Source organism: Euprymna scolopes, chromosome 23 (genome assembly GCF_053919585.1).
Source record: "Euprymna scolopes isolate OS-2025 chromosome 23, ASM5391958v1, whole genome shotgun sequence".
Lineage (NCBI taxonomy): Eukaryota > Metazoa > Mollusca > Cephalopoda > Sepiida > Sepiolidae > Euprymna > Euprymna scolopes.
The window spans coordinates 116,058,720-116,083,699 of NC_136504.1; the positions used below are offsets into that span (position 1 = coordinate 116,058,720).

General features: G+C 33.3%; 1 protein-coding gene across 15 annotated transcripts in view; it reads right to left on the bottom strand.

Annotated features, from left to right (window-relative positions):
• Positions 1-246: 246 nt before the first annotated feature.
• LOC145246151 (pleckstrin homology domain-containing family A member 1-like) overlaps positions 247-24,980 on the bottom strand; it is a 394,476-nt gene continuing 369,742 nt past the window's right edge. For 6 of the 15 annotated variants that reach the window (XM_080108005.1, XM_080108008.1, XM_080108009.1 and 3 more), the window contains 2 exons: positions 8,895-9,022; positions 932-1,468 (listed from right to left, as the gene is read on the bottom strand). In XM_080108005.1, coding sequence (XP_079964131.1) covers positions 1,348-1,468; positions 8,895-9,022 — 249 coding nt within the window. In that variant the 3' untranslated portion in view covers positions 932-1,347. Of the gene's footprint in view, positions 1,469-8,894; positions 9,023-24,980 lie in introns of all 15 variants that reach the window. The other 9 variants (XM_080108017.1, XM_080108015.1, XM_080108018.1 and 6 more) reach the window with 4 other exon arrangements.

Consider the following 24,980-nt stretch of genomic DNA (forward strand, 5'->3'; position numbering starts at 1 on the left):
GGCCCTTAAAAAAAAAAAAAAAGGAATAAGATGAACCATACAAGTAAAAACTAAGTAATAATAATATAAATAAGTAATAATATTTATATATAAATAATAAACTTCAACAAGCGAGAACCTCATTAAATATTAATACATTTTTTACGAGTACAAAATATTAAAATAGCCAAGAAAAAAGCGATTTTATTCCCAGTAAACTGTCGGCACTTGTGCAAAGGTACAATTTTTTTATTTTCAATTGGGATATTTGGAGAGTGCATAGCAGGGGCAGACAAATGCAATTTAAGGACTGAATCGAAAATCTCATAACTGTAAATGCATGTTTTTTTTTTGCTTTTTTTTTTAAATAGATTTAAGAAAATGCAAAAGTTTTTTTTAAAACAAAAATTAGAGATTTAAACATTTTTTTTAATCAAGCCAAAATTCTAAAATTTTTCAATGCATGTTTTGTTGCTGATAAAAATGTTGTTATATTTATTTTAATTCAATAAATGTGTATGAAACTCAAACACAAAATAGTTTTCTGCCTATCTGCCTTTGCTATGCATTCTCCAAATGTCCCAAAAAAGTTGCACCTTTCACACTAGTGCTAAATTGTCTTCCAATATCTTCCTTCATCTCACTTTTATCCGAGGAGTGACAATAAAATCCAAAGTAGTGCTCAATCAGCTTTCCATCTAAAAAATTCAGGGAGTGAATTACATTTCTCACCAACAACTTTTTAGGGTATAAAGAAAAGGAATTTTTAAAAATAATTTACAAAGATCTATTTCAATGAATACAAAAAAATGTGGGTATTTTCAATTTCACGTCAATTTTGATCATTATTCACATGAATACAGATTGGAAACAAGATCTTATAATTCACTAAAAAAAAAAAAAAAAAAAAATGAACCAGATTTTGCTGCCCATATTTAAAAATATATTGAACTTTTTGTTTTCAAATTTTTTTTTTTTGTTCAATTAAAAAAAATTTTTTTTTAAAAAGGACAGAATAAATTATGCATCATAAGAATTATCTTGTGATGAGCCCCCACGTCCACGTGTGTACACTTTCGATGCACACAATTTTGTTTTCGTACTTGTTAGAGCAAAAATTGACATGTCGAGCTATATTGCAATAATAATATTTAAAAACATTTTTTTTCCTTTTTTAATTTTCTTCCTGAAGAAAAAAAAAACAGACACTATTATATGATGAAGCCCCACATGTGTACCCTGTCGATGCGCACAATTTGTTTGTTTGTTTGTTTGTTTTCCTCCTTGTTTTGATTGGTTAGAAGGTTGCATCGAGGGCGGGGGTCGCAGGAGAAAAAGGATCACAAGTACCGACGCCGTTTTCCCTCTTTACATTCGACTCAAATAATTGAAGCTGATGTACAACCAATGGCTACCAAAATAGCCAGACTTTTTTGCGGACTTTGTTGGCATTTTTTCCTTTGGCCTCTCTTTCAGGTGTAGATCCGCCCTGCATAAAATAATAAAAAAAAATTTTTTTTTTAAATAATGATAAAACAAAAAGTGTAGAACATTCCAGAAAGAATAATCTGGATGAATTCAAAAATAGTAAAAGAATGCATTTCAAACGTGTTTTTAGAAAAGAAATAAAGCGACTAGAAGATCTCGATTATTGTTGGGGTCTTAAGCGACTGAAAAGAAATAAGACAACAAGGAGGTAGAGTTAAGAATATAGAAAGTACAGAAGTGGTGGGTTGCCAGAGAATAATTTATCTCTTTAAGAAATTAAAAAAAAAAAAAAAAAAGAAAAAAAAAGCAGTTAATCTAAACTTGAATGCAATATTCCGAATTCCTGTCATTGAATACTCTCTGACTGTTTACTAATTTGGCATTTATAGGTACTTAATTTCCCCAATTTATCGTGGTGATTTCTGGTAGAATACCAGTCTACGGAGTCAAAGGTGACTGTCACTGGATTCGAATCTCTTGACTGGCAGCAATTATTACATTTTACACTGATGATTGCATGAGCATGAAACACTAGGTATAAAAATAATCAATATTTAAAACATTATTAGTTGTGAAAATTCAAGTTTACAAATTAAATAATTCCATAAACTTGAAGCGAGTATAAATATTAATACTAATATTTATAGGATAATCTCAACCAGATGAAAAAGCTCGATATTCGAAATATAGAGCATTGATATAAGAAATTTAATTTAAACTTTGTAAATTAGAATTTACAACAATTTATTATTCGACAAGAAATACAAGGTGAAAACTTAAAAATTTTCCTTATTCCATGGAATTTCAAAGAATGGCTTTTATCCTCAGAGTTAAAAACAGCAAAAGACATTCATAGGCAGGCCGTATGTTTTGCTAGTTAGCACATAAACTAAAGACTTAACGCACTATTAAGAAGCCATCTTCACCTCTGGAATTTTCGAGTTTTCCGATTGACTTTCAACCACTCCGATTATTACACTTAGACACGTTCATTTACATTTCTACATTTAACCAATAAACTTTGATTGTGCCATATTTTTTTTTAGCTTTTTCTATATTGAGTCGTACCTTGTTTGGAATGTCCTTTTAACTTATGCTTTTCTGCATCAAATTTTGTGCAAATATCGCTTCACTCATATTTTGTAACTCAAAATAAATCACAGTTAGAGAAATTTTAGAAAGCTACTCTTAACATGGGGATATAAGAAAAACTCAAATTTGCTTAAAAATGATTTTTCTTTTAATAAAAATAAAACTACTTGATCAATTTACATAAATTTTGGAAGGCACACACATCAGACTTGTCTTGTCTTTATTTTTGTTTTCTATATTTATAAAAGGCAAAAGTGGTGCAGTCTCGCATTTTTTATGTCCGAGAAAGGCTTTTTTTTCGGGGGGGGGGGGTCTCGAGAGGGTTACTATTTTTTTTAGAACTTTTTATATACACCCTAGATTATAATATCTACGATTTGCGAACGGACGTCATTTCTACATTTTTTCTTGATCGACTTTTACAAAATTCCCTCTATTCCATCTTTTCACGTATTTATTTATACAAAAAAAAAAAAAATGAATAAAAAGCGAAACTAATCGACATGAAGTAGGCCGCCTGGCTTTCCTGCCAGGAACGTCTTGAAAGCAATTAGTTTTGATTAATGTTGAGAAACCCCTTCATATCAGACAATTGCTATTCATTTGAGAGCTCCCCGTTTCTGGAGGAGCTGGTTTCCCCCAACATCGTGGGCAAATAAATATGGTGAGAAGTTTGACTGGCCTCAAGCCACACGTTCATTTCTGCGCCTGCGTGAACTCATTTCTGCAACTTTTTAATGTTAACTTTGAACAGTTTACACTTCCTCTCGCGTCGTAGCGTAGCGATAAGATTTCAACTTTTCTTTCACTTTCTTCTTTTCCACCTTTGCGTCACGGGTTCAATCGAGTCTGCTTTCCTACTACCACTTTTTTTTAACCCCCCTCCCCCAAACAAACACCCGGGTACCCATGCTATATATAAGAGGGATTCTGGACAAAGACGGTTTATGCTTTCGTTTGAAAGGAAGACGCATAGAAAAGGGCTTATGACGTGAAACAGTTGCATGTATACATTTGGATAAACTTAGCAGAAAAATAATTGATTCAGCAAATCTACTGAGCTTTAATGAGCAAACACTTGTAGCGTTTAAGTGACCCAACATTCTCAGTAAGCAGTTGGTGTTGTTTACGTCATAAACGAAATCTAATTTTCCCCCCCCCCCAAAAAAAAGAAGTCTTAAATCTAAAAAGTCCTGCATTGTCGGTCAAATTCTAACCTCTGTCTCATTGCTACAATGTTGCATGCCTGTCCCAGAGAAGAGAGCAAGAGGATGAAAAGAGAAGGAAAGAATGGAGGAAGAAGAAAGAAGAGACGGCGAGGGGGAGGAAGAAGGAGAGGAGAAGAAGAGGAAAACAATGAAGAGACAGGGAGAAGAAGAGACGGAGGGAGAAGGGGAGGGGAAATAGGTAAGAAGGAAAAAAGAACAAAAGCATTTGTTTTTGGAAAAATTCATTTAAAAAAAAAAAAGGGTAAATAAGATTTTGTTTAGTAATAACAGTCACTATCGGATAATCTCATTTTTTAAAAAAATGTGTGAAAGGTGATAACGTACATACATGAATAAAAATACAGAAAAATCAATAAAATTTATTTTAACATTTACATTGGTTGTTGGACACAAAATTCGGCATTCATTATTGGTTTTGTTTGCAAATAAAAAAAATAGTTTAATATAAAAGAAAAAGCGTTAAAACAAGCAGCCATGTTTGTTATTTCCTTTTGAATGAACACGCCGCAACAAGTAAGCAGACATTTCAGGAAAAAACAAACAAACAAACAAACAAAAAACTGACGTCAATACGAATTTTTCATACTAGAAGAGGTGGGGCACGACCCCTTCCCTCTTCCCGCTTGGAGCGGGGGTGGGGTGGGGAGAACAGAAACAACAGCTTGAAAGATAGCATCTGGAGGAGGAGGGTTAACCGGAAGTGATTCTTTGACAAAACACAAGTTATCTAACTTCCCTGCTTGAAGTTTTAGCCGGCACAAAAAAAAAAATTAGCATTTTCAGAGAGAACTATAATAAGAGAAAGGAGGAACGCGAAGAGGGAAAGAGGAGAGAAAAAAAGGAAAAGAGAAGGTAAGATAAAGCTAGAGAAAAGAAAGTAAAGTAAAATCCAGACAAATAGCGGAGAAAAAAGTAAGGAGGTAAGGCCCTAGCTATTAGGCAGAAATCAGCTTTTCGTATTGAAAAAAAAAATAAAAAATAAAAACAGAATGATACAAGGCTTTTAACAATTCAAGCAGAAATGCACTTTTTGCGAATGAAAAGAAATAACTCCCGATTCCAAAACCACCAGTATCTAGGCAATTGTTGAGATGGTTCGTTCTGTTGGTTGAGGTGTATGATACTGTGTCCTGTTCCAGGCTTTATCTTCTCACGCTTTGAAGACCCTACCAAAGAATGACAACGAGACTGTTCAGAGTTGTCTTTCTCTAGAGTACTCGCTTTTCAAATCCCATTTTCTTAACCTTGTACCACACCTCGTCGTGAGAGGGAGATAAACATTGAGAAAGAAGAAAGAAAGAAATACAGCCAAATAGTGCAAAAAAATAAATAAATAAATAAAAAGCAGAGAATTATGTAAGGCTCTAGCGAATTAATCAAAAATCCTCTTTTTCTGAATAAAAAAGAAAAAAAGAAAAAAAAAAAACAACTCATAATCCTGAATAACATGTTTACATCTCATTTCTCGAGTTGGAAAACTAAGCTAAGGCTAGGAAGAAAACAATTATAGTAGGCCGCCCGGCGTTACCCGGCCGTAAGATACGATTAAATGATACTTTAATTCATGTAGATTACGTATTTATTGTTATAGAGACAATTCTCTATCGATTATTATATTGAACCTAATATATGGGAATGAGATCAAAACTAAAAATATGCCATCAGTTAAAATCAAAACTAAAACATACAACTCTTCACTCTTATTCCTTAGCCTCTGAGCCACATGCATATAATTCATTTGTCATCCCTTTTTTAAAAAATGGAATCGCCCAATCAGAGACAAGATGCAAGCAAGCAAAGTTCACAGAATTTTATAATTATATAGATTAGTCTCTCTCCTTAAGTCCATTTTCTCCAATAAAACCTTGAAGAAAACTCAGCAAACGTCTCCTTGTGTCTTTCCCGTATGAAAAGAGTTTTATTCATCTTAGTTAAACAGATGAATTTCCGATCACTAGATGATGCGGCTACTTATGAAATGCGACAAAAACGAAAAATAAAAGGATCAGCATGTAAAACATCCTGCGAACATATAAAAAAAGATTTTGATTTTTTGATTGCTCAAGGGTGAGAATGTGGCTAATATGATTTGCCAGGTGGATCGAGTCATTCGGTTATAGTATTTGACTGACCTTTGAGGTCAACTGTGGTCCCATGTGTGGACAGTGGCTCTTAATAGTCAATTGAAACATGTGACATAAACAATTTGAAGCCAAATCATCAGTTTCAGAATAAAACTATCGCGGTTACCGCCTGACGAAGGCCAGAGGAATAGTTGGCCGAAACATGGTGAAACAACTAAGAAAAAATGAGGATAATAGTCCGCAATAAATAAATTAATACATAATACTCATTTCAATAATGACTTCCAATTAAAATAATATATATACCATTCGGTACGGACCTGACCATGGAAGATCAGATAATAAACGGGGATTTATAAGACCAAAAAATCCAACCATGATCTCCCTTTGAGGCCCGTGGTGCAGTTGATAGAGACGTTGAATCTCTACGGTTCCAGATGAGAATTGTCTGAAGATAGCGGTTTCAACCTACCCAAAGCCGTCAGAGGCTTACTTGGCCAAAACGTGGTGAGACGACAACAACTATGGAAGGCAGTAATTGCTGTGGATGCAGTTAGGAGATTCGGAGTTCCTATCCTGTCGAGGTTACCACCTGACGAAGGCCAGCAGAATAGTTGGCCGAAACGTCATGAAACAACTAAGAAAGATGAGGATAATTGTCCGCAACAAAATAAAAATTAAACAATACTCATCTCAATAATGAATTCCAATCAAATAATATATAAGCATCAGTGTACATCAAAAATTATGGAACATAATTGAATAGAATTTTGATAAAAATAAAAATTTACTATTAGGTCCACGAATTCCAAACAACATTCGCATTAAGTCAGCCTTGTGATAGAGGATTGTTATACTTCTAACTCGATGACACACTGGTAGATTGAATCTATATAAATAAAACGTGTGTGTGTCTGTAAATATTTAACCGATAAACACTTAAACTACTGATCACATAACACTGAAATTAACAGGAAATAGTAATCATACACAAAGGACAGTTTATAATGAGTAAAATCTTTGTTTGGATTGATTAATAACTCGTACAGAAATATGTTGGCAAGTTGAAAAGCGAAAATGTTCATTTCAACTTGCCAACATTTTTATTTTTCTGTGCATGTCCAAATTCAATTCTTCAAGTCATTTAATATCAAATCTTTCCTACCTATCTCTTGATAGTTACATCAGTAAGAGATGTAACTGTAACGCTAAATGGTTTGGTTTTGATTCTAGCTGATGGCACCCAAGTCATTTTTATTCTTTACCTTTTGAAATCAGTACTATGTATTAGGTACAATATTTGATAGCGAATTGGCTCTGTGATAATAACTATGAAATCTCCATGAACTAAAATATATTTAAGTGTCGGGTGTCCCCTGCTACTAGTAAATAATCTTATTAAAATTATACTCATTTGATCATGGTCATATTATTCCCCTCCCCCTTTTTTTCATTTTCTTTCTTTGAAGATTGTAATGCAGGGTATGGGGCAGCCAAACCAGCTGCCAACATTGCCCAACCGAGAGCTCTTTTTAGTATCCTCGCTGTTCCCTTAAGTGCAATTGTCTGGATCTCTTTTGCACTTGGTTCACCAGGAATATTCGTTAGGTAGGACTTCAAGTTCTTCATAAGCCCTGTGGCACCTATAATAACTGGTATGATTGATATCTCCCCTAAGATTCCAGTTTCTTTTCATATCATACATCATATTTCTCTCCCCATGTGAAGCCGACTCCTTGACTTAATAACAAATTGAAGAGATTAACATCTTTTATGAACAAGTTGTTTTAATAACAAATCTCAGAAAAAAAGAAAAAATTATTTTAATTATTTGATAAAAAAATTATACATTACTCGGATTTCTAAATTTTCGAGTTAACAATTAATGTTTGGTGCATTTTTACCCAGTATCTTCAGGCAGCCTAATCTGGTAGCATTAGAAATTAAACAAAATGGGTTGATGGAATTCTAACTCTGAGAAAACCTTGCCCAGAGTCAGAAACTTCTCCGGGATCACAAAATATTACATATGTACACACAATAACCCTTATCCCCGAGTGGCCTCTGGGCCTTGATAAGTGGTGACCTCCATGTGAAAAAAAAAAACATGATCTGGCTTTTTTAGTTATTCATTTTGACCATATATTTTGCACCTTGACGGTTCTGAGGGCTTATGACATGGCAATAAAAAAACCCCCCCAAAAAACTGAACAACATTGGGTTAAAAAGCTTGTCCAGTTGATGCAAATTATGGAATCAATTTAAAGTTTTGAATTTTTGAGATGAGAACTGATTATTTGGATTCTTCAGACTTCATCCCGAGTGTTATTTGTGCAACGTTTCTCATCTTGAGTGTCATTTGTGCAAACTTCTGACTTTTTTTTTTTTTTTTTTTAAAAAAGGTGTATCTTGTCAAATTCTGGAATCTGCACAGGATTTCAAACGAAATCTTTTATTTAATCCATGATGGTAGCATGCTCTCATTCCGTCAACTATGACTCGATAATCCGGCGGCATTCAAAACTAAAATTGCGAATTACTTAGGATGGCTGACAAAACAAGAGCATGTTACCCTCGTGGATTAAATAAACAGTTCCATTTGAAATTACTTGCAAATTCCTGAGTTCAACAAGGTACACCTTAAGAAGGTTAGGGTTTTTACATCAGCAAAAACTTTACGAAAATAACATTCAAGATAAGAATAAAACACCAAAGTATACAAATACGAAAAAGTACACAATTTTGAAAAAAAAAAATAAAAAATAGGAAAAAATTCTTAAAGCAAAACAAGTCGAAGTGGAGAGAATAAATTTTTAAAATAAAAGATACATAAATTTTGGGGGTGGGGATAGGGGGTAAGCGTGGAAGTAGCTGGGAACCAACCAAAACTGGAAAAAGACGTCTGTCTACAACAATATTGGTGGGAGCGTCACATTTTTATTAAAATAAAAATCGGTGGTGGGGGATTAATCTAGAGGGGTTGGGGGGACGAGTACACACGCCGCATCTGACACACACTTACCCACCGGTAGAGTCAATAGACGACTTGTGTTCATTTGTTTGTGATGATGATGGTGGTGGTGGTGGTATTGGTGGTTCTGGTTGTTTTCGTTTGTCCTCTCGACACCAGCAAGCCTTGAACGTCTGAAACTGGTAAAGGTGTCACATGTGATTGACAACATCATCGGGACATGACGGAATCGATGGATGAAGAGAGTTGGTGACGCATTTTGACGAGATGAGCGAATGGGATGAAACAGAGATGAGGTATTGTCAATCCTTTTTTTTAACTAAACACTTCCTCTCAGGTATGTAAAACCTTATGCAGGTCGTAATTCAGTTAGAGAACAGATAATTCAAATATGTGAAGATGGCTCAGAAAAATGGTCGACGCATGAAGAGGGGGAGGGGAGCACAAAACGATGCTTAAAAACTGACCAATGAGACAACGAAAATGACTGCAACAAATAATGGCTGCGATTTCTGAGTGACACAAATGATAAACGAGATTTAAAAGACAGCAATAAGATAATAGGGAGAAAAACAAAGACGAAAAAGTGAAATGAACACAGATCACAAGAATATTAGGTGCTTGTTCAGTATAATTTGATAAAAATAAACAATGAATTTCATGCAAAAACACTACTACATACTTGCGATGTCGAAATTAATAACAATTCCTAAAATTATGACAAATGAGTAGATAATCTGCTAGAATTATTTTTCATAAGAATACAAAAAAAGAAAAAGAAATAAGATACTACTGTTTCACCATTTTCTATTTTGAAAAGGCAGATTTTTATTTTTTTGTTAAAATTTTAAACTTCAGTTATCTCCCCTGGAAATGAAAAAAAGCTTCACATTAACAAATATCAAAACTTTAATTAAATCTATATATCTATAAAAGTGAAAATAGATGTGTGTGTGTGTGTGTCGGTCTGTCTGTTTACATTTACCGACCAATTAACTGTCAATTTTCGGTCTACAGACTCGAAATTTGACATACGGGGTATTGGGATTAGGGAAAATCTTTTTAATCAGAAATTTTGCAATGATTTGACCTTTGAGAACTCTACCAAATTCCTCCACCAATTTTGGGTTTAAACACTTGAAACTTTAGATATAAGTTCCTTGGACATGGATGTAACTTCATAATTTGATTTGAGCCCAAAACAATAAATGGTAAGGGGTCATAATTGGATTCAAAGTTTTTAAAAAATTGACCTCTGCAGTCAATATGAAATTACTCAGCCAGTTTTTGGTCTAAACTTGAAATTTTACATAAAATGTAATCAGACAAAGGGCAAGATTTTTAATCGGATTTTGGCCGAAAAGTTGGCTGCCAAGGAGTCAAAGTTCAAAAGATTTGACCTTTGCAGTCTCTAGCAAACTATTCAGCCAATTTTGGGTCTAAACATTTTAAATTTTACATGAAAGGTATTCAAGACATGAAGCTTTTTAATCAGTTTTTGAGTGATAATTTGGCTGGCAAGAGGTCAAAGTTTACAGAGTTGACCTTTGCAGACTCTACCAAACTCCTTTGCCAATTTTGGGTCTAAACACTTGAAATTTTAAATGTAAGGTACTTGGACATGTGTCAAACATTTTAATTTAATTTGAGCTCAAAACAATAAATGTTAAGGGGTCAAAATTGGGATCAAAATTAACAAAAATATGACGTCTGCAGTCTCTACCAATTTTTCTCTATGGTAGTTAAGGAAGCCTTTTATATAGAAAGGCATTACCGTACATATTCACACTTTAATATATACATATGCACGTAAAGTTATGAACAGTACATAGGGCTCAAGTAAGGCCAGGCGGAACTGCTAGTAGCTTTTATTTTTACTTGTGATTATTTTTATACTTGACCATTTTTTGCTATTTTTTAAAAATGTTTTCTAATTTCAACATGACATATTTTTACATAAAATACATTTATTTGAAATTGAATTATATTGCACAAGCACCGAATATTATTCATTTTTTGAGTTGACCCCCTATCTGCTTCTTTTCATTCTTTTTTTTTTTTTATATAGTTTTAGTAAACGTTGGTTTTTGTTTGTATTTCGCAAAAATATAACTAAGGGGGGGGGCTTTGCTCAGTCATAAAATACGCTTAAATGTGATATTTTAATCTGTCCAGATTTTGCATATATTATTATAGAGTTGTAATTTCAAAAGTAAAAAAAAAATATTTAGGTGCCATCAGCTAGAATCGAAACTGAAAGCAAAACTGTAGCATTCAAAGCTGGTGACGTTACGACTGTACCAATGTGACACGCATATGAACTGATTAAAAATAAGATGAATGTAGAAAATGTGTAACGATTTTTTAAAATTTTTACACATTTTTTGACCCCTTAAAAACTACTTTTAACCGGCTAAAGATCCATAAAAGAACAATCCATAAAAAATCCAATTATTTGAGGCCCCTAGCGCCACTCTGCAAGTTTGAAAATAAGGAGACAGACAGACAGACAAACATATAGGCTTTTATATATTAGATATATATTACAATTTGTTTGTTTGCCTGTGAATCTATCGGTCACTTATAAAGTGACAAAGCTATTCGACAGAATTTTATTTAAGTAAGCATAAAACATCATTTAGATCAGGGATGTGCAACATTTTTTAACGTTTGGCCATATTTGAACTTTGTAACAAGAACGAGGACCAGTTAACGTAAAATATGTAGACAATTGAGAACTATAGATAAGTAATTCAGTAAATATTGTGAATATGTTTAGAAATAAAATTATGATATTCAAACATTTTATTACGTTTCTTTTTTTTTAATGTGAGAATTGGTATTTTGCATTTTTACATAATTTGTTAATGTCTGTTCTGACAGATGTTGTAGTGCCACTCTTTGTTGACTTCATAGATTTCCATCTGTGAGCTGACTTTGGAGTCCTTATTTCTGAAATACGTAACATCTTGTTTATTTGCCATGAATTGTTCAATTTCTATCGTTAAATTACAAAACTTTTTCAAAGTATCAGCTTTGTTAGGATTCAAATTTTATACAGAAACTAAATATTGACATTTAGATAAAGAACTTGCCGGAAATATTAATGCTGACTAGTTTACATAAACCTACTTGAAAATATTTTTGTCCATCTTGTTTTACAATGAAAAGACACATTTACAAGAAAACCAGTTGTACGATAGGTATCTTCAAAACAATGTGAAAAAAAAAGAAAGCATGATTCCGTGACGTCAGACTTGTGTTAACTATACGAACTATGGAAAAGCAGAAGCGACTTAATGACTTTTTACAACTTTGTTTATCTTCTTCAAACTGCAATTAATAATTAATCTTTGTTAGAATTTTGTTAGGTTTTAAGATTTACACGGTTTAATGATTAATAATATTATAAACATTTGTATATTAAATATGAAATACGGTTTTACTGAATGTTCATGTTCGGCTTCCATACTTTTGTTTGGTAAAAAGAGACAACAAAATATGAGGGGGGGGGGCCTACAAAATGCTTAATATTTGTGCAATAATATTTTCAAATCGGTTTTAATCTGAAGATAAAATAGCTGACAAGAGCCATGTTTATATAAAAACTTACTATTTAAAAAAAAATTTTTAAACAATTAATTAAAAATGTATGTTGTAACGGAACATTTTGAAATAATGGAATTTTAATCGTTTTAATCTTAAAAATTAATGTTTACGAAGTTTCTTTTTCTTGGCAATTCAACTAATTATAGTATATAATAATTCAAAAAACGCTATTTTAAGCAAAAAAACATAATATTAAATTTATATCCTTTTTTTTTTTTTAATCGCAACTTCAAGGTAAATTTTTGTTCAATACATGTATTTAAATTAAAAAAAAAAAATTTTTTACTTATGTTACATAATGAATAAAAATTTTGATAGATTTAAATATATTTTGTTCAAATTTCAAAAAATAAATAGGGAGGAGGGACACGTACTAAAAAAAAAATATTTCCCTTTGTATATTTTACAGAAACTGCATTTTATATGTAACTAGCGGGGGGGGGGTACCCGGCGTTGCTCGGGTATTTGTAGGTGTGTGTGTATGAGGGGGGGTAATTAATAATCCTGCTTAATTATAAAAAAGACGATGTAAAAAAAAAAAAAAAAAAATCCAAAATGGAAAACAATGGCATAAATAAACCTGTGTATGGGGGGGGGGGGTAAACTAAAGAATAAGCGAAGTAATAAAAAAAAAAAAAAACGTTTGGTCGGGAGGAGGGATTGAACCTGGAAGCTTTGACGTGGAGGTGGAAACCAATGCCAATACTTAACGGTCTCGACCACGAGTGAGAGTAATTGATTAACGTGTTAAGTTAAAGCTTATAAAGCTAAAAGAGGTTTGATTGACAGGACGACGCTAAATGAGGTCATCGCGGGATCATTATTTTTAGTTTTCACTTTCCCCAGATGATGGTGGGAAAGGGGGGAAAGCAGAGCGAAATCCGAGAACCCAACGTTTTTCACTGTATTTATACTAAAATGCAGGACAAACCGGGCACAAAGCGAAATAGCACGAATCTCATAAAAGTCGACGTAAATAAATCTAGAGATGACCCGCATTCCCAAATCCTACATATTATGATATAGGACCCATATAAACAGTTGTAAGCGATAGTAACGAACCCGGGAGCGTGTGCGAGAAAAGCCTTTTGAAGACATACACGAAATGGTCACACACATTTTGCCTTTTATATATATAGATTTCATTCTAAAATGGATAAGTATCGAAAAATTCACAAAAATCTGACTATTAGTTGATTTTTGCTAGATTTATTAAACAAGGGTATGTTTTCACGTTTGAAATGCTTACTACATGGGAACGTTATTTTAAAGCGCCAATTATGTAAACACGATTTTCGTCTCGCAATTTCATTATTTTCGTATGATGAAAAAATTTTTTTTTTTAAATTATTACTAGTTTATTTTGCCCTTCTTTTAAAATGTTACAAAAGTTATATTGATAATATTAATTTATAATAAAGTTATATCGTTTTACTTATGGGGGGGGGTAATTCTGTGGGGACTTTTGGGGGTGCCTATTGTACGATATCAAAACAAAAAAATCCAAATTAAAGTGCATAATTAAAAAAAAAAAACAAAAAAAAAACCTGAGAGCGACATTAACTGGTCTGACAAGCCGGATTGTAGCTCACAGGCCTCCTGTAGCACACACCTGCTTCAGATGATAGATGTGGCATAAGAGAGTAAAGACATTACTATTAAAAAACAAACAAAAACAAGTTCAAAAACTATTAAGCAGAATTACTCCACTTTAGGACGTATCTGAATCTTCTACAGGTAGATGGTTGCATCAGGAAATTTCTGGAGCAGTAGAATGATCCAACCACTTTTCCAACAACCTTAGCAATACATTTAAAGTGTTGTCATTAAAAATGCGTACCATTTTAAGTTTTTAGATTCAGATTATTTTACAAAAGCTCCTCAGAAAGTTCCGTGAATTAACGTACAGTCAATCAATACATATATATTTATATGTGTGTATGTATGTATGTATAATATGTACACATACACGTGTGCGTATGTATATATATATATCTCCATGTTTACTAGAAGAATATCCATCCCAGAACGGCTAATTAAATTAATTAAAATCACGATATAATGGTACTAAATCTCAATTTTGATTCAAGATTTTTAGATTATAAATGTCTTAAATGTTAAAGGTTTTATAGAGAAATTGAAATTTAGAGAATCTTGCTTTGTTGATATCCTAATGTTTATGGATCAAATTCAATGCAAATCTGAAATATTTGAATTTTCAAATGCGAGGATTTGTGCCCATATTATGTGTTCTAAAACCCTTTAAAAACAGTGCAAATAAACTGAAATTTGGACGATATTTAATAATTGTTAAAATTTCACAAAAATTCAAAGTATATGAATTTTCTTGATTAGCTTCCACAATTTTTTTTATTTTTTACTTTCTTTGCATAAAATTAAATTTAAAAAAATTGTATAATCCTATTTTAACGTCAGATTCTTTTACAAATTTTATCTGAAAAGTCAGCGAATTCAATATCATTTATGCCACTTATTTAAGAGATTAACGAAAGAGGACAATATATAATCTTCCAAATATTTGCCTGACAAAACCGGAAGTTTAGTTCAGTGGTAGAAATAGGGGATCCACTTGTTTCTTTCAGTTTTCAGTGAAAATAGTAAGCTAAACTAAACTGTCAAACCTTGGTAGAGCAACTAGCCAAGTAGTTTTTTTTTTTTTTTTTTTTTAACACAATTCCTCCAAAGATTTATCATTTTGTAATTTGTGTAGAGATTCTGACTGCTCGTTTGATTGGCTGCAATGGCACGGTTTAATTACCACAAATGAATTCACTTGACAGTAAGCGGAAATTATATTGAATATCCCAGGATGCATGCGTAAACTCTTGTGGCTGTTTCATGTCGACGAGTTTAAACTCTGGAGCGTTAAATGCACAAGGAATATCGAGTGACAGGGAAAAGAAGAATTTGACAAAAGATGTCAGCAAATACAAGCTTGATATCGCGACGATTAAACACTATGTTATTTTTTTCTATCTTGCATATTCACAGGGAAATAACTGAACAATTTCAGTTGAAATAAAATTGACTTAAAAAAAAAAAAAAAAAAAAAAAAAAAACACCAAAAAAAAAAAAAAAAAAAAAAAAAATCAAAGTTGTAGACAATTTCAAGGTGCCTTCAATAAGTTTCCAGACTTTTTGTATCGGCAGTTTTCTTGATAGTACACATAGGAAACTTTAGTCCTCTTTGAAGTAATCTCCTCCAGCTGCAATGCACTTGTATCATTCCAACAATATCTGGAAGGCCCCGTGGAAGTTCTCTTTCATCCCAATTGTTTCATAACGACAGCCTCTAAGGTTTTAACTAAAAATCACAGTGAGCAAGGTCTGGACTATAAGGAGGGCGAGGAATTGCTTGATGTCCATCAAGGTCAAATAGTCTGTAACAAGGATGGAGCACCCTTAGGACAAACTGCACAAATCTTCTGCATCTTCAGTTCTTTGCAAGTAATTATGTGCACAGTTCCCACACTGACATTAAAATTGCACTTATTGTCTTTATGCACACATGATGGTCCTTATCCATGAAATTCTTTATTTGGCCAATTAACTCTGGTGTTCTGATTTCTTTACTCCTCCCATCATCCCTCAAATTCCCTGCCTTCCTTGAATCTCTTATGCCACCCAAAAACTGATGCTCGATTCATGCAAAAATGGTTCAAAAGCAGTATAGAGCATTCCATACTTTGCATTTGCATATCGTTCTTCTAAAGTGTCCTCACATCCAGACTGCATTTTTTGAAATACACGAGCTGTGACAACATGGTTTTAGTAGGATGCATTCCAAACAGATGCAATAAAGAATTAACTTTCATATATACTGGGAGTCGGAGTTGGGTGGTCAAATTGGACAGTCGAGATGGACAGTTAGCTAGCCACAGGGTAAAAAGTGGACAGTCTCTGGATACCTGGCAGAAGCTATCGGGCGCAAGATATAGCAACATGTAAACTTAAACAAGCGTTGCATAACTCCAAAAAGGGGTTCAAACGAAAATAGATACCACATATAAAAAGTAGAATTCGCGTTTGTTTTCCTTCCGAAAGGATTGTTTGTTTTTGTTTTACGGCATATCAACCCTTTTCAGGTTATTTAATGCTAAATCCAGTGATTGTGAAGAAAATTTTTTTAATAGAATATATTTGTTTTTTTTTTTTTCAAGTCAGTTTCTATTTAACTCATAGTTGAGAGGTACTACCACTCTGGGTCAGAGTGGACCTGGGAGCAATGGCAATTAAGGAGTGGCTCTACACTCCCATAAGCCCACAAGCTGGGGCCTCACCATCGGATATAGTTTAAGGTCATATTCAGGACCCACCTTCCGAAAGGAAAAACTTGGGAAGGTAGCAACATGCAAGAACGAAAGAAAAGGGGAAAAAAGGAAACAAAAGAAAAGGGGAAAAAAGGAAACAAAAGAAAAGGGGAAAAAAAGGAAACAAAAGAAAAGGGGAAAAAAAGGAAACAAAAGAAAAGGGGAAAAAAGGAAACAAAAGAAAAGGGGAAAAAAAGGAAACAAAAGAAAAGGGGAAAAAAAGGAAACAAAAGAAAAGGGGAAAAAAAGGAAACAAAAGAAAAGGGGAAAAAAAGGAAACAAAAGAAAAGGGGAAAAAAAGGAAACAAAAGAAAAGGGGAAAAAAGGAAACAAACGAAAAGGGGAAAAAAGGAAACAAAAGAAAAGGGGAAAAAAGGAAACAAACGAAAAGGGGAAAAAAGGAAACAAAAGAAAAGGGGAAAAAAGGAAACAAAAGAAAAGGGGAAAAAAGGAAACAAAAGAAAAGGGGAAAAAAGGAAACAAAAGAAAAGGGGAAAAAAGGAAACAAAAGAAAAGGGGAAAAAAGGAAACAAAAGAAAAGGGGAAAAAAGGAAACAAAAGAAAAGGGGAAAAAAGGAAACAAAAGAAAAGGGGAAAAAAGGAAACAAAAGAAAAGAGGAAAAGGAAACAAAAGAAAAGAGGAAAAGGAAACAAAAGAAAAGAGGAAAAGGAAACAAAAGAAAAGAGGAAAAGGAAACAAAAGAAAAGAGGAAAAAAGGAAACAAAAGAAAAGAGGAAAAAAGGAAACAGTGCATGAGCCTAACAAGAAAAAATATATACCTCTTTTTTAAAATAATTATCAGGTTATTGTTGCGTCAAAAACTGTTTTAAATATTCTACGCCCATTCTGCTATGCAGTTACAAATATCCACACACTATATTGACACTTATATACACGCAAGCATTACACGATGTAGGACAGTGCTACTTCTCTGCAAGAATTGCAAAATACTAATGTTGTCATCTCCCCTGACTGGGATATACATGCAACTGAAGACCACTTGTTAATTTGATATTCCTAGAAACTTCCTACTTCAAAAGAAGCTTGTTGAACCTGCCTAGAGCGAGTGCCGCTTCGATTCACTTGAAAAAAGGCTTATCTTTATTCAGAACTTTTACTTGTCTGGCTGTCAACAATTTTCCCCACTCTTTATTTGTGCCTAAACCGAAACAGATTCCATGAACAAAGCTCCTATCTTAGAACTACATGCCTGTGGAACTCTCCCATTTGTCTGTTTTCCAGCTGACTACAATTTGGTTGTCTTCAAGTCCAATGTAAACAAATTCTTGATGAACCGTCTCCTTAAATAATTCAATTTATCAAATTTCCACTGCTAACGATTACAATATTATCCCATTGACTACTGTACACTCAATAACCCTTATCCTCGAGTGGCCTCTAGGCCTTGATAAGTGGTGCCCCCTATGTAACCCCCCCCCGAATAAACATTGCATTTTATGAATTTTAAGATGATGTTCTTAAGTTTTATGCATTCTCTAATTAGCTTAGTAGCCTCTGTCAATTGCTAAGGGTTTTATGATGATGGCTTAATAAAGGAAAGAAGAAAAAATCTTTGCTGTTTAAAATACCCTTATTTTTATTTTATTTTTTAAAACTACTTCATTAATTTACAATCTATTGCAGCTAATACATTACCTAATAACTTTCAGGACTGACATGGATGACATCACTAATAAAAAAAAAATCCATGATGATATAGTACTAACCTTCAATTAGCATGTGTAAAAATTTTAGCCTAATTTGATTATTAGTTTACGAATTAGTTATTTAAGTGTGTTGATAAAGCATTGCTTTCTGATGGAAGAAATACTATTCAAGCAAAGCAATGGCTTTATGCAAGTTATTTGGACTATTCCGCCTAAAACAATAGTTAAAAGCTAGCATGATAACCTTAAATGTGGTCATACAGGCATAAATGATGCTGAATGCTCAGTAGCCTAAAATTCAGCAGTTTTCCCCGAGAAAAACAAAACAAAAAAAAAACGTTCAAACTCATTTATAAATTATAAATTGACATTGCGTGAGATAGAAGAGCTAACAATATCAGAAGACACCATTTTGCATGAACATTTTTCAATGAGAAAGCTGCGTTCAAGGTAGGTGCCATATTTTCTCATGCTCGATTAAAGGCAGCAATGCGTCAGAGCACTGTTTGCAACCATTTCAACGTAACAAAAAGTAATTTTTCTTTTTCATCAATATGTGAATGGATGAAACATGGATGCACCATTTCATTTTGGAATAAAAATCAGCAGTCAGTTGAGTGGACGCACAATGGATGAATGCCAACAATAAATGTAAACATCAGCAAGTAAGGTTTTGGCTTCCATAATTGGAGGATACACAAGATATTTTTGTTCACGAATTATCTCGAAAAAAGAAAAACCATTGATTACAAATAGTATATATGAGCATTATTAGCACGTTTAAAGAAATAAAATGCCAAACAAACGGTCAATTGCAAAAGTACAGGAATCAGTGTTCAAATTGCTTCCATATCTACCCTATTTTCCTAATTTGATCCGCAGTGACTACTAGTTAGAAAGAATGCTCCATGGAAAGAGATTTGTCTCCAATGAAACAAATGATATTGATAATTGAGCTGTACTTGAAAACAAAAGAAAAATTATATATGATTTAATTGGAATTTATTATTGAGATATTAATTTTATTTATTACAAACTATTATTCTCATCTTTCTTAGTTTCACAACGTTTCGGCCAACTATTCCTCTGGCCTTCGTCAGGTGGTTAACTGCGACGAGATAGGAGTTCTGAATCTCCTAACTGCATTTTCAGCAATTACTGACATCCGTAGTTGTTGTTGTCTCACCACGTTTTGGCCAAGTAAGCCTCTGGCCGGCTTTGGGTAGGATTGAAACCGCTATCTTCAGACAATTCTCATCTGGAATTGTAGAGATTGAGTGTCTCTATCCACTGCGCCACGGGCCCCGAATATTTAGTGAGACGACAACAACTATGGATGGCAGTAATTGCAGTGGATGCAGTCGGGAGATTCAGAGTTCCTATCCCGTCACGGTTATCACCTGATGAAGGCCAAAGGAATAGTTGTCCGAAAGGTCATGAAACAAAAACTAAGACGAGAATAATAGTCTGCAATAAATAAAAAAGAAAAATTGTTCTCAAAAAAGTCATTGAATTATTAGATTGGTTTTATTCTACGACACATCAACCCTTTTCAAGTTATTTGATTTTTTATTTCGTCATTTTCGTAAAAGTTTCTGTGCTTGAAGTTTTTTTATATCTCCAAATATTTATTCGTGGGGTTTGATTTGGTTGTTTTCTTAAGGAACATTGTTTTTTTTGGGGTTTTTTTTTTTTTGCAGAATGTAGTTTTGAAAAGGAAAAAAAAAAAATGCTTGTTCCAAGATAATTCTAGTCATGAAGCAGGTATTTTCATACAGCATGATCTGGTAGCACCAGATTAGATATTTAAAATTAAATATATTTGAAGGACTGACCACCATCAAGAGGAGTTCAAGGAAATCGTTCAGAGAGTCAAAGAGTAAACGGCTCTACATTGGACAAAGATTATCACTGTGACACAACGATCAACAGTGTTTGGAGGACCCTAGCCATGAGGGTACCACACACAAACATTGACCACAACTGTTATACCTACACATACAAACATACACACCACCTTACAACTAAATTATACCTACACATACACCACAAACATAAAAACACACACACCACCTACTACAACTGTTATACTTACACACACGCACTATAAACACACACACCAAAACTAAGTTAGACCTAAACACACACACACCACCTACTACAACTGTTATACCCACACACACGCATTATAAACACACACACCAAAACTAAGTTAGACCTACACACACACACACCACCTAACACAAGTTATACCTACACATACACCACCTAACACAAGTTATACCTACACACACACCACAAACATACAAACACAAACACCATCTAACACAAGTTATACCTACACATACACCACAAACATACAAATACACACACCACCTACTACAACTGTTATACCTACACACACGCACTATAAACACACACACCAAAACTAAGTTATACCTACACACACACACCACCTAACACAAGTTATACCCACACACACACACCACCATCTAACACAAGTTATACCTACACATACAAACACACACACCACCTACTACAACTGTTATACCTACACACACGCACCATAAACACACGCACACCAAAACTAAGTTAGACCTACACACACACACCACCTAACACAAGTTATACCTACACACACACCACAAACATACAAACACCATCTAACAAGTTATACCTACACATACACACCACAAACATACAAACACCATTTAACAGGATTATAAAAAAGTTGGGGAAAGTTTTCTTTACAAATCTTTACGCATAACGTTTCGATCTACCTTGAAAGTCATAAAAACATTACCATCTCATAAATCCCATAATTATCACGTGCATTATCTAACTTTACCTAACTTGTCTAAATTTGTTTACTTTTCAAATTTCAGTATTCAAATTCCATCAACACATTCTTTACTAAATATCAAAACTTGACGTAGCACAACTTGTATCACGATTACTATCTCTCTTTCCAATTTACCCTCACACACTAGAAACAATCTTCTTACATAAAGGCATGAAATGAACACCAAGTTAGTTCTCTTAATTCCAGTTTGTCTCAAACAATTTTCATCAGATTTTTTTTTTTTACTGATAATTATGTTTAGATCCTATTTTCAACTTTCTATATATTTTGTATGACATTTTTCATTGTTTTTTTTTACTTTAATTTGTATGCAAATATTTAAAATTTGAATTCGAATGGATGCCAGCTCTATGAAACGACTGGACAACAATCAAAAGTGTTTGGGAACAATAGCTACGACGGTATCCCCCCCCCCCCGTACATACACCACCTCACACAACTAAGTTATATCTACAACTTGTTTTGTGCTGTTTTTACTGTAGTGTGCCCACAGAGATGATCATCAGGCTACAGTCATTTTAATGCAATCTTTTAAGAAAAATGTAAAAGGGTGCTAGTTTGAATCATGGGTTTTATCCAGGGGAGATAACTAAAAACTGTTTTTTCTAATTGTCTTTGAAAACAGTTTTCATTAATAATTTTCTACCGTATTGTGTTTTTGTGATTTTATTTTTATATCTTAATTACTAATAATAATTAAGTAGATACCATTGGTTTGACTTGAAATTCAATAGTTTAATTTTTAATAATGAAAACAGTTTTCAAAAACAATTAGTAAAAATTGAGTTTTTAGTTATCTAGATAAAACCTGTGATTCAAACTTTATAACTATGCAGACATAGACGAAGGAAAAAAAAAAAAAAATTCATATGTAGAAACAAAAAAATTATTTTAAGCAAAATTTTAGGGCATTATCAGTAAAGTATGACCAGATGTGAAATGGATGGAAGATTCTGTATAAAAAAAAAAAAAAATTTAAGAGCAGGGTCGCTACGTATATATAAACATGTCACCTGTCTTCCCTATATAGTTCAATCTATCAGCACCTCATAGCACACCACACCCTTAAAACTGAATTTAAAGACATTAATAAAAAACACGGCCATTTTAACTGTCTCATATTGCGAGGTACGCCTCCCAATCTTTGAGGCATTGTTAATCCACATTAAAAAACCAACGATTAACCAGACTCAAAATGAAACAGAGGACATGCTCAAGTGCTTTGGAGTATTTTAATGATTTTAAGCGATTTTAATCGTCTTTTCATTTCATCTCGCTACTTTCATTTTTCAATTTCATTTTTTATTTTTATTACTCTCCTGAGGATGACCAATGGAGGTCGAAAACGTTTGCGATTATGGGAAATTTTTTTTCACTCAAAAAAAAAAAGAAAAAAAACATTCAGAAAATGGTCCGACAAAGAGAAAAGGAGGATTACAAGAAAAACAAGTAAGAGTTGTCTGTGCTATTTAATAAAACGTGCATAAAAGAAAAAATGCTGCCTAAATATACTAATATATAAAAAAGTAAATATATGTATGAAATAGAGGAAGTGGAGGTCTCAAACCAGAAGTAAATATGGCACATAAAAACAGATTTCTGGCTTAATTAGAACAAGATGGATGGCTTTTAATTTTGTAAAAGATGGATGGCTTTTAATTTTGTAAAAGATGGATGGCTTTTAATTTTGTAAAAGATAAGCTAAAAAAATAAAAACTGGATAGGAAGATGACTCAGTCGGGTTAACATAACCCGCCTGCAACAGTATTGTATGGAGACAAAACTTAGGTCACAACAAAGAGTGATCGATTAGTGTTGAGTAAGATGTCATCAAACGACCATTGTCAAGACCCCTATTTAGAGATCACATTGGAAGAATGAAAAAAAAAAAAAAAAAAAACTAGAATGAAAAAGGTGATTGCAAGACACATCAAACATGGGTTATGATTATCGAAAGACAAATTTCTGAGTTGCGTTCACATGCAAGAAATGAATTCACTGGTCAAATCTTCATTTTAATGAGGACAAAATCAGAAAAAACAAGAAAAAAAAAAAAAAAAATGGACACAAAAAGCAGAACCAATGGAGCAACATGCTAGACAGTCGGGTCATTTATGATTTTACGTTGCACAATTTTTAAAACGAGGATTGCTTTTGACTAATTTTCTCATCTTGGATGTTATTCTCACAATTTTTGGACTAATGTAATCTTTATCCAAGTGGATCTTGTTGAATCACGATCCAATTTTGAAGCGTTGAATTTGAAATTAAGTACAGAGTTTGATGGATGACGTGAGAATAAAACCTAAAATAAGAAAATTACTCTAAATAATACATTTAGATGGTTATGTGAACATTTTTTTTTATTAGGTGTGTGTATGTGCGTGCGCATGTATGTGCAAATGTGTGTGGGTGTGTATGTATATATGTGCAAATGTGTGTGGGTGTGTATGTATGTATGTGCAAATGTGTGTGGGTGTGTATGTATGTATGTGCAAATGTGTGTGGGTGTGTATGTATGTATGTGCAAATGTGTGTGGGTGTGTATGTATGTATGTGCAAATGTGTGTGGGTGTGCATGTATGTGCAAATGTGTGTGGGTGTGTGCATGTATGTGCAAATGTGTGTGCATGTATGTGCAAATGTGTGTGCATGTATGTGCAAATGTGTGTGCATGTATGTGCAAATGTGTGTGCATGTATGTGCAAATGTGTGTGCAAATGTGTGTGCATGTATGTGCAAATGTGTGTGCATGTATGTGCAAATGTGTGTGCATGTATGTGCAAATGTGTGTGCATGTATGTGCAAATGTGTGTGCATGTATGTGCAAATGTGTGTGTATGTATGTGCAAATGTGTGTGTATGTATGTGCAAATGTGTGTGTATGTATGTGCAAATGTGTGTGTATGTATGTGCAAATGTGTGTGTATGTATGTGCAAATGTGTGTGTATGTATGTGCAAATGTGTGTGTATGTATGTGCAAATGTGTGTGTATGTATGTGCAAATGTGTGTGTATGTATGTGCAAATGTGTGTGTATGTATGTGCAAATGTGTGTGTATGTATGTGCGCATGTATGTGCAAGTGTATGTGTGCGCATGTATGTGCAAATGTGTGTGGGTGTGCATGTATGCACAAATGTGTGTATATGTGCATTAGTGTGCGCATATATATTTCTTTAAAAAGACAAATGATAATTTTTTTCTTTAAAAGAGGTATTTACCTTTAAAGACATGATAGCTTTCGCTGCATAAAAGCATTCTCAAGCTTTTTTTCTTTTGATAAATCATTTTTTTTCTAGTAACAGAATTTTACATGTCTAAGAAAAGAAAAATGGCGAGTTATATCCCTTAAGTTACAAGAGAACATGTAGATGACAAGCAGCATGCTAATAATGACAACAATGATGATGATGACAACAATGATGGTGATTAACAGGATAACTAATACTGATGGACATGGATGTGATAATGAAATGAATTTCAAGATGTTTTGAGCAGTGGCAAGAGCAGGAGAGCGTGCTTGTTTAAAAGTTGGATTTCATTAGAAAAAGAATTTTCGATTCTTTTAGAATTTGAATGGTTGACAAAATAGTCCTTCTTAGGAATCAACCAAAAAAGATAAATATATTCAAATACAAAAATATGCAGAACGAATTAGTTTATT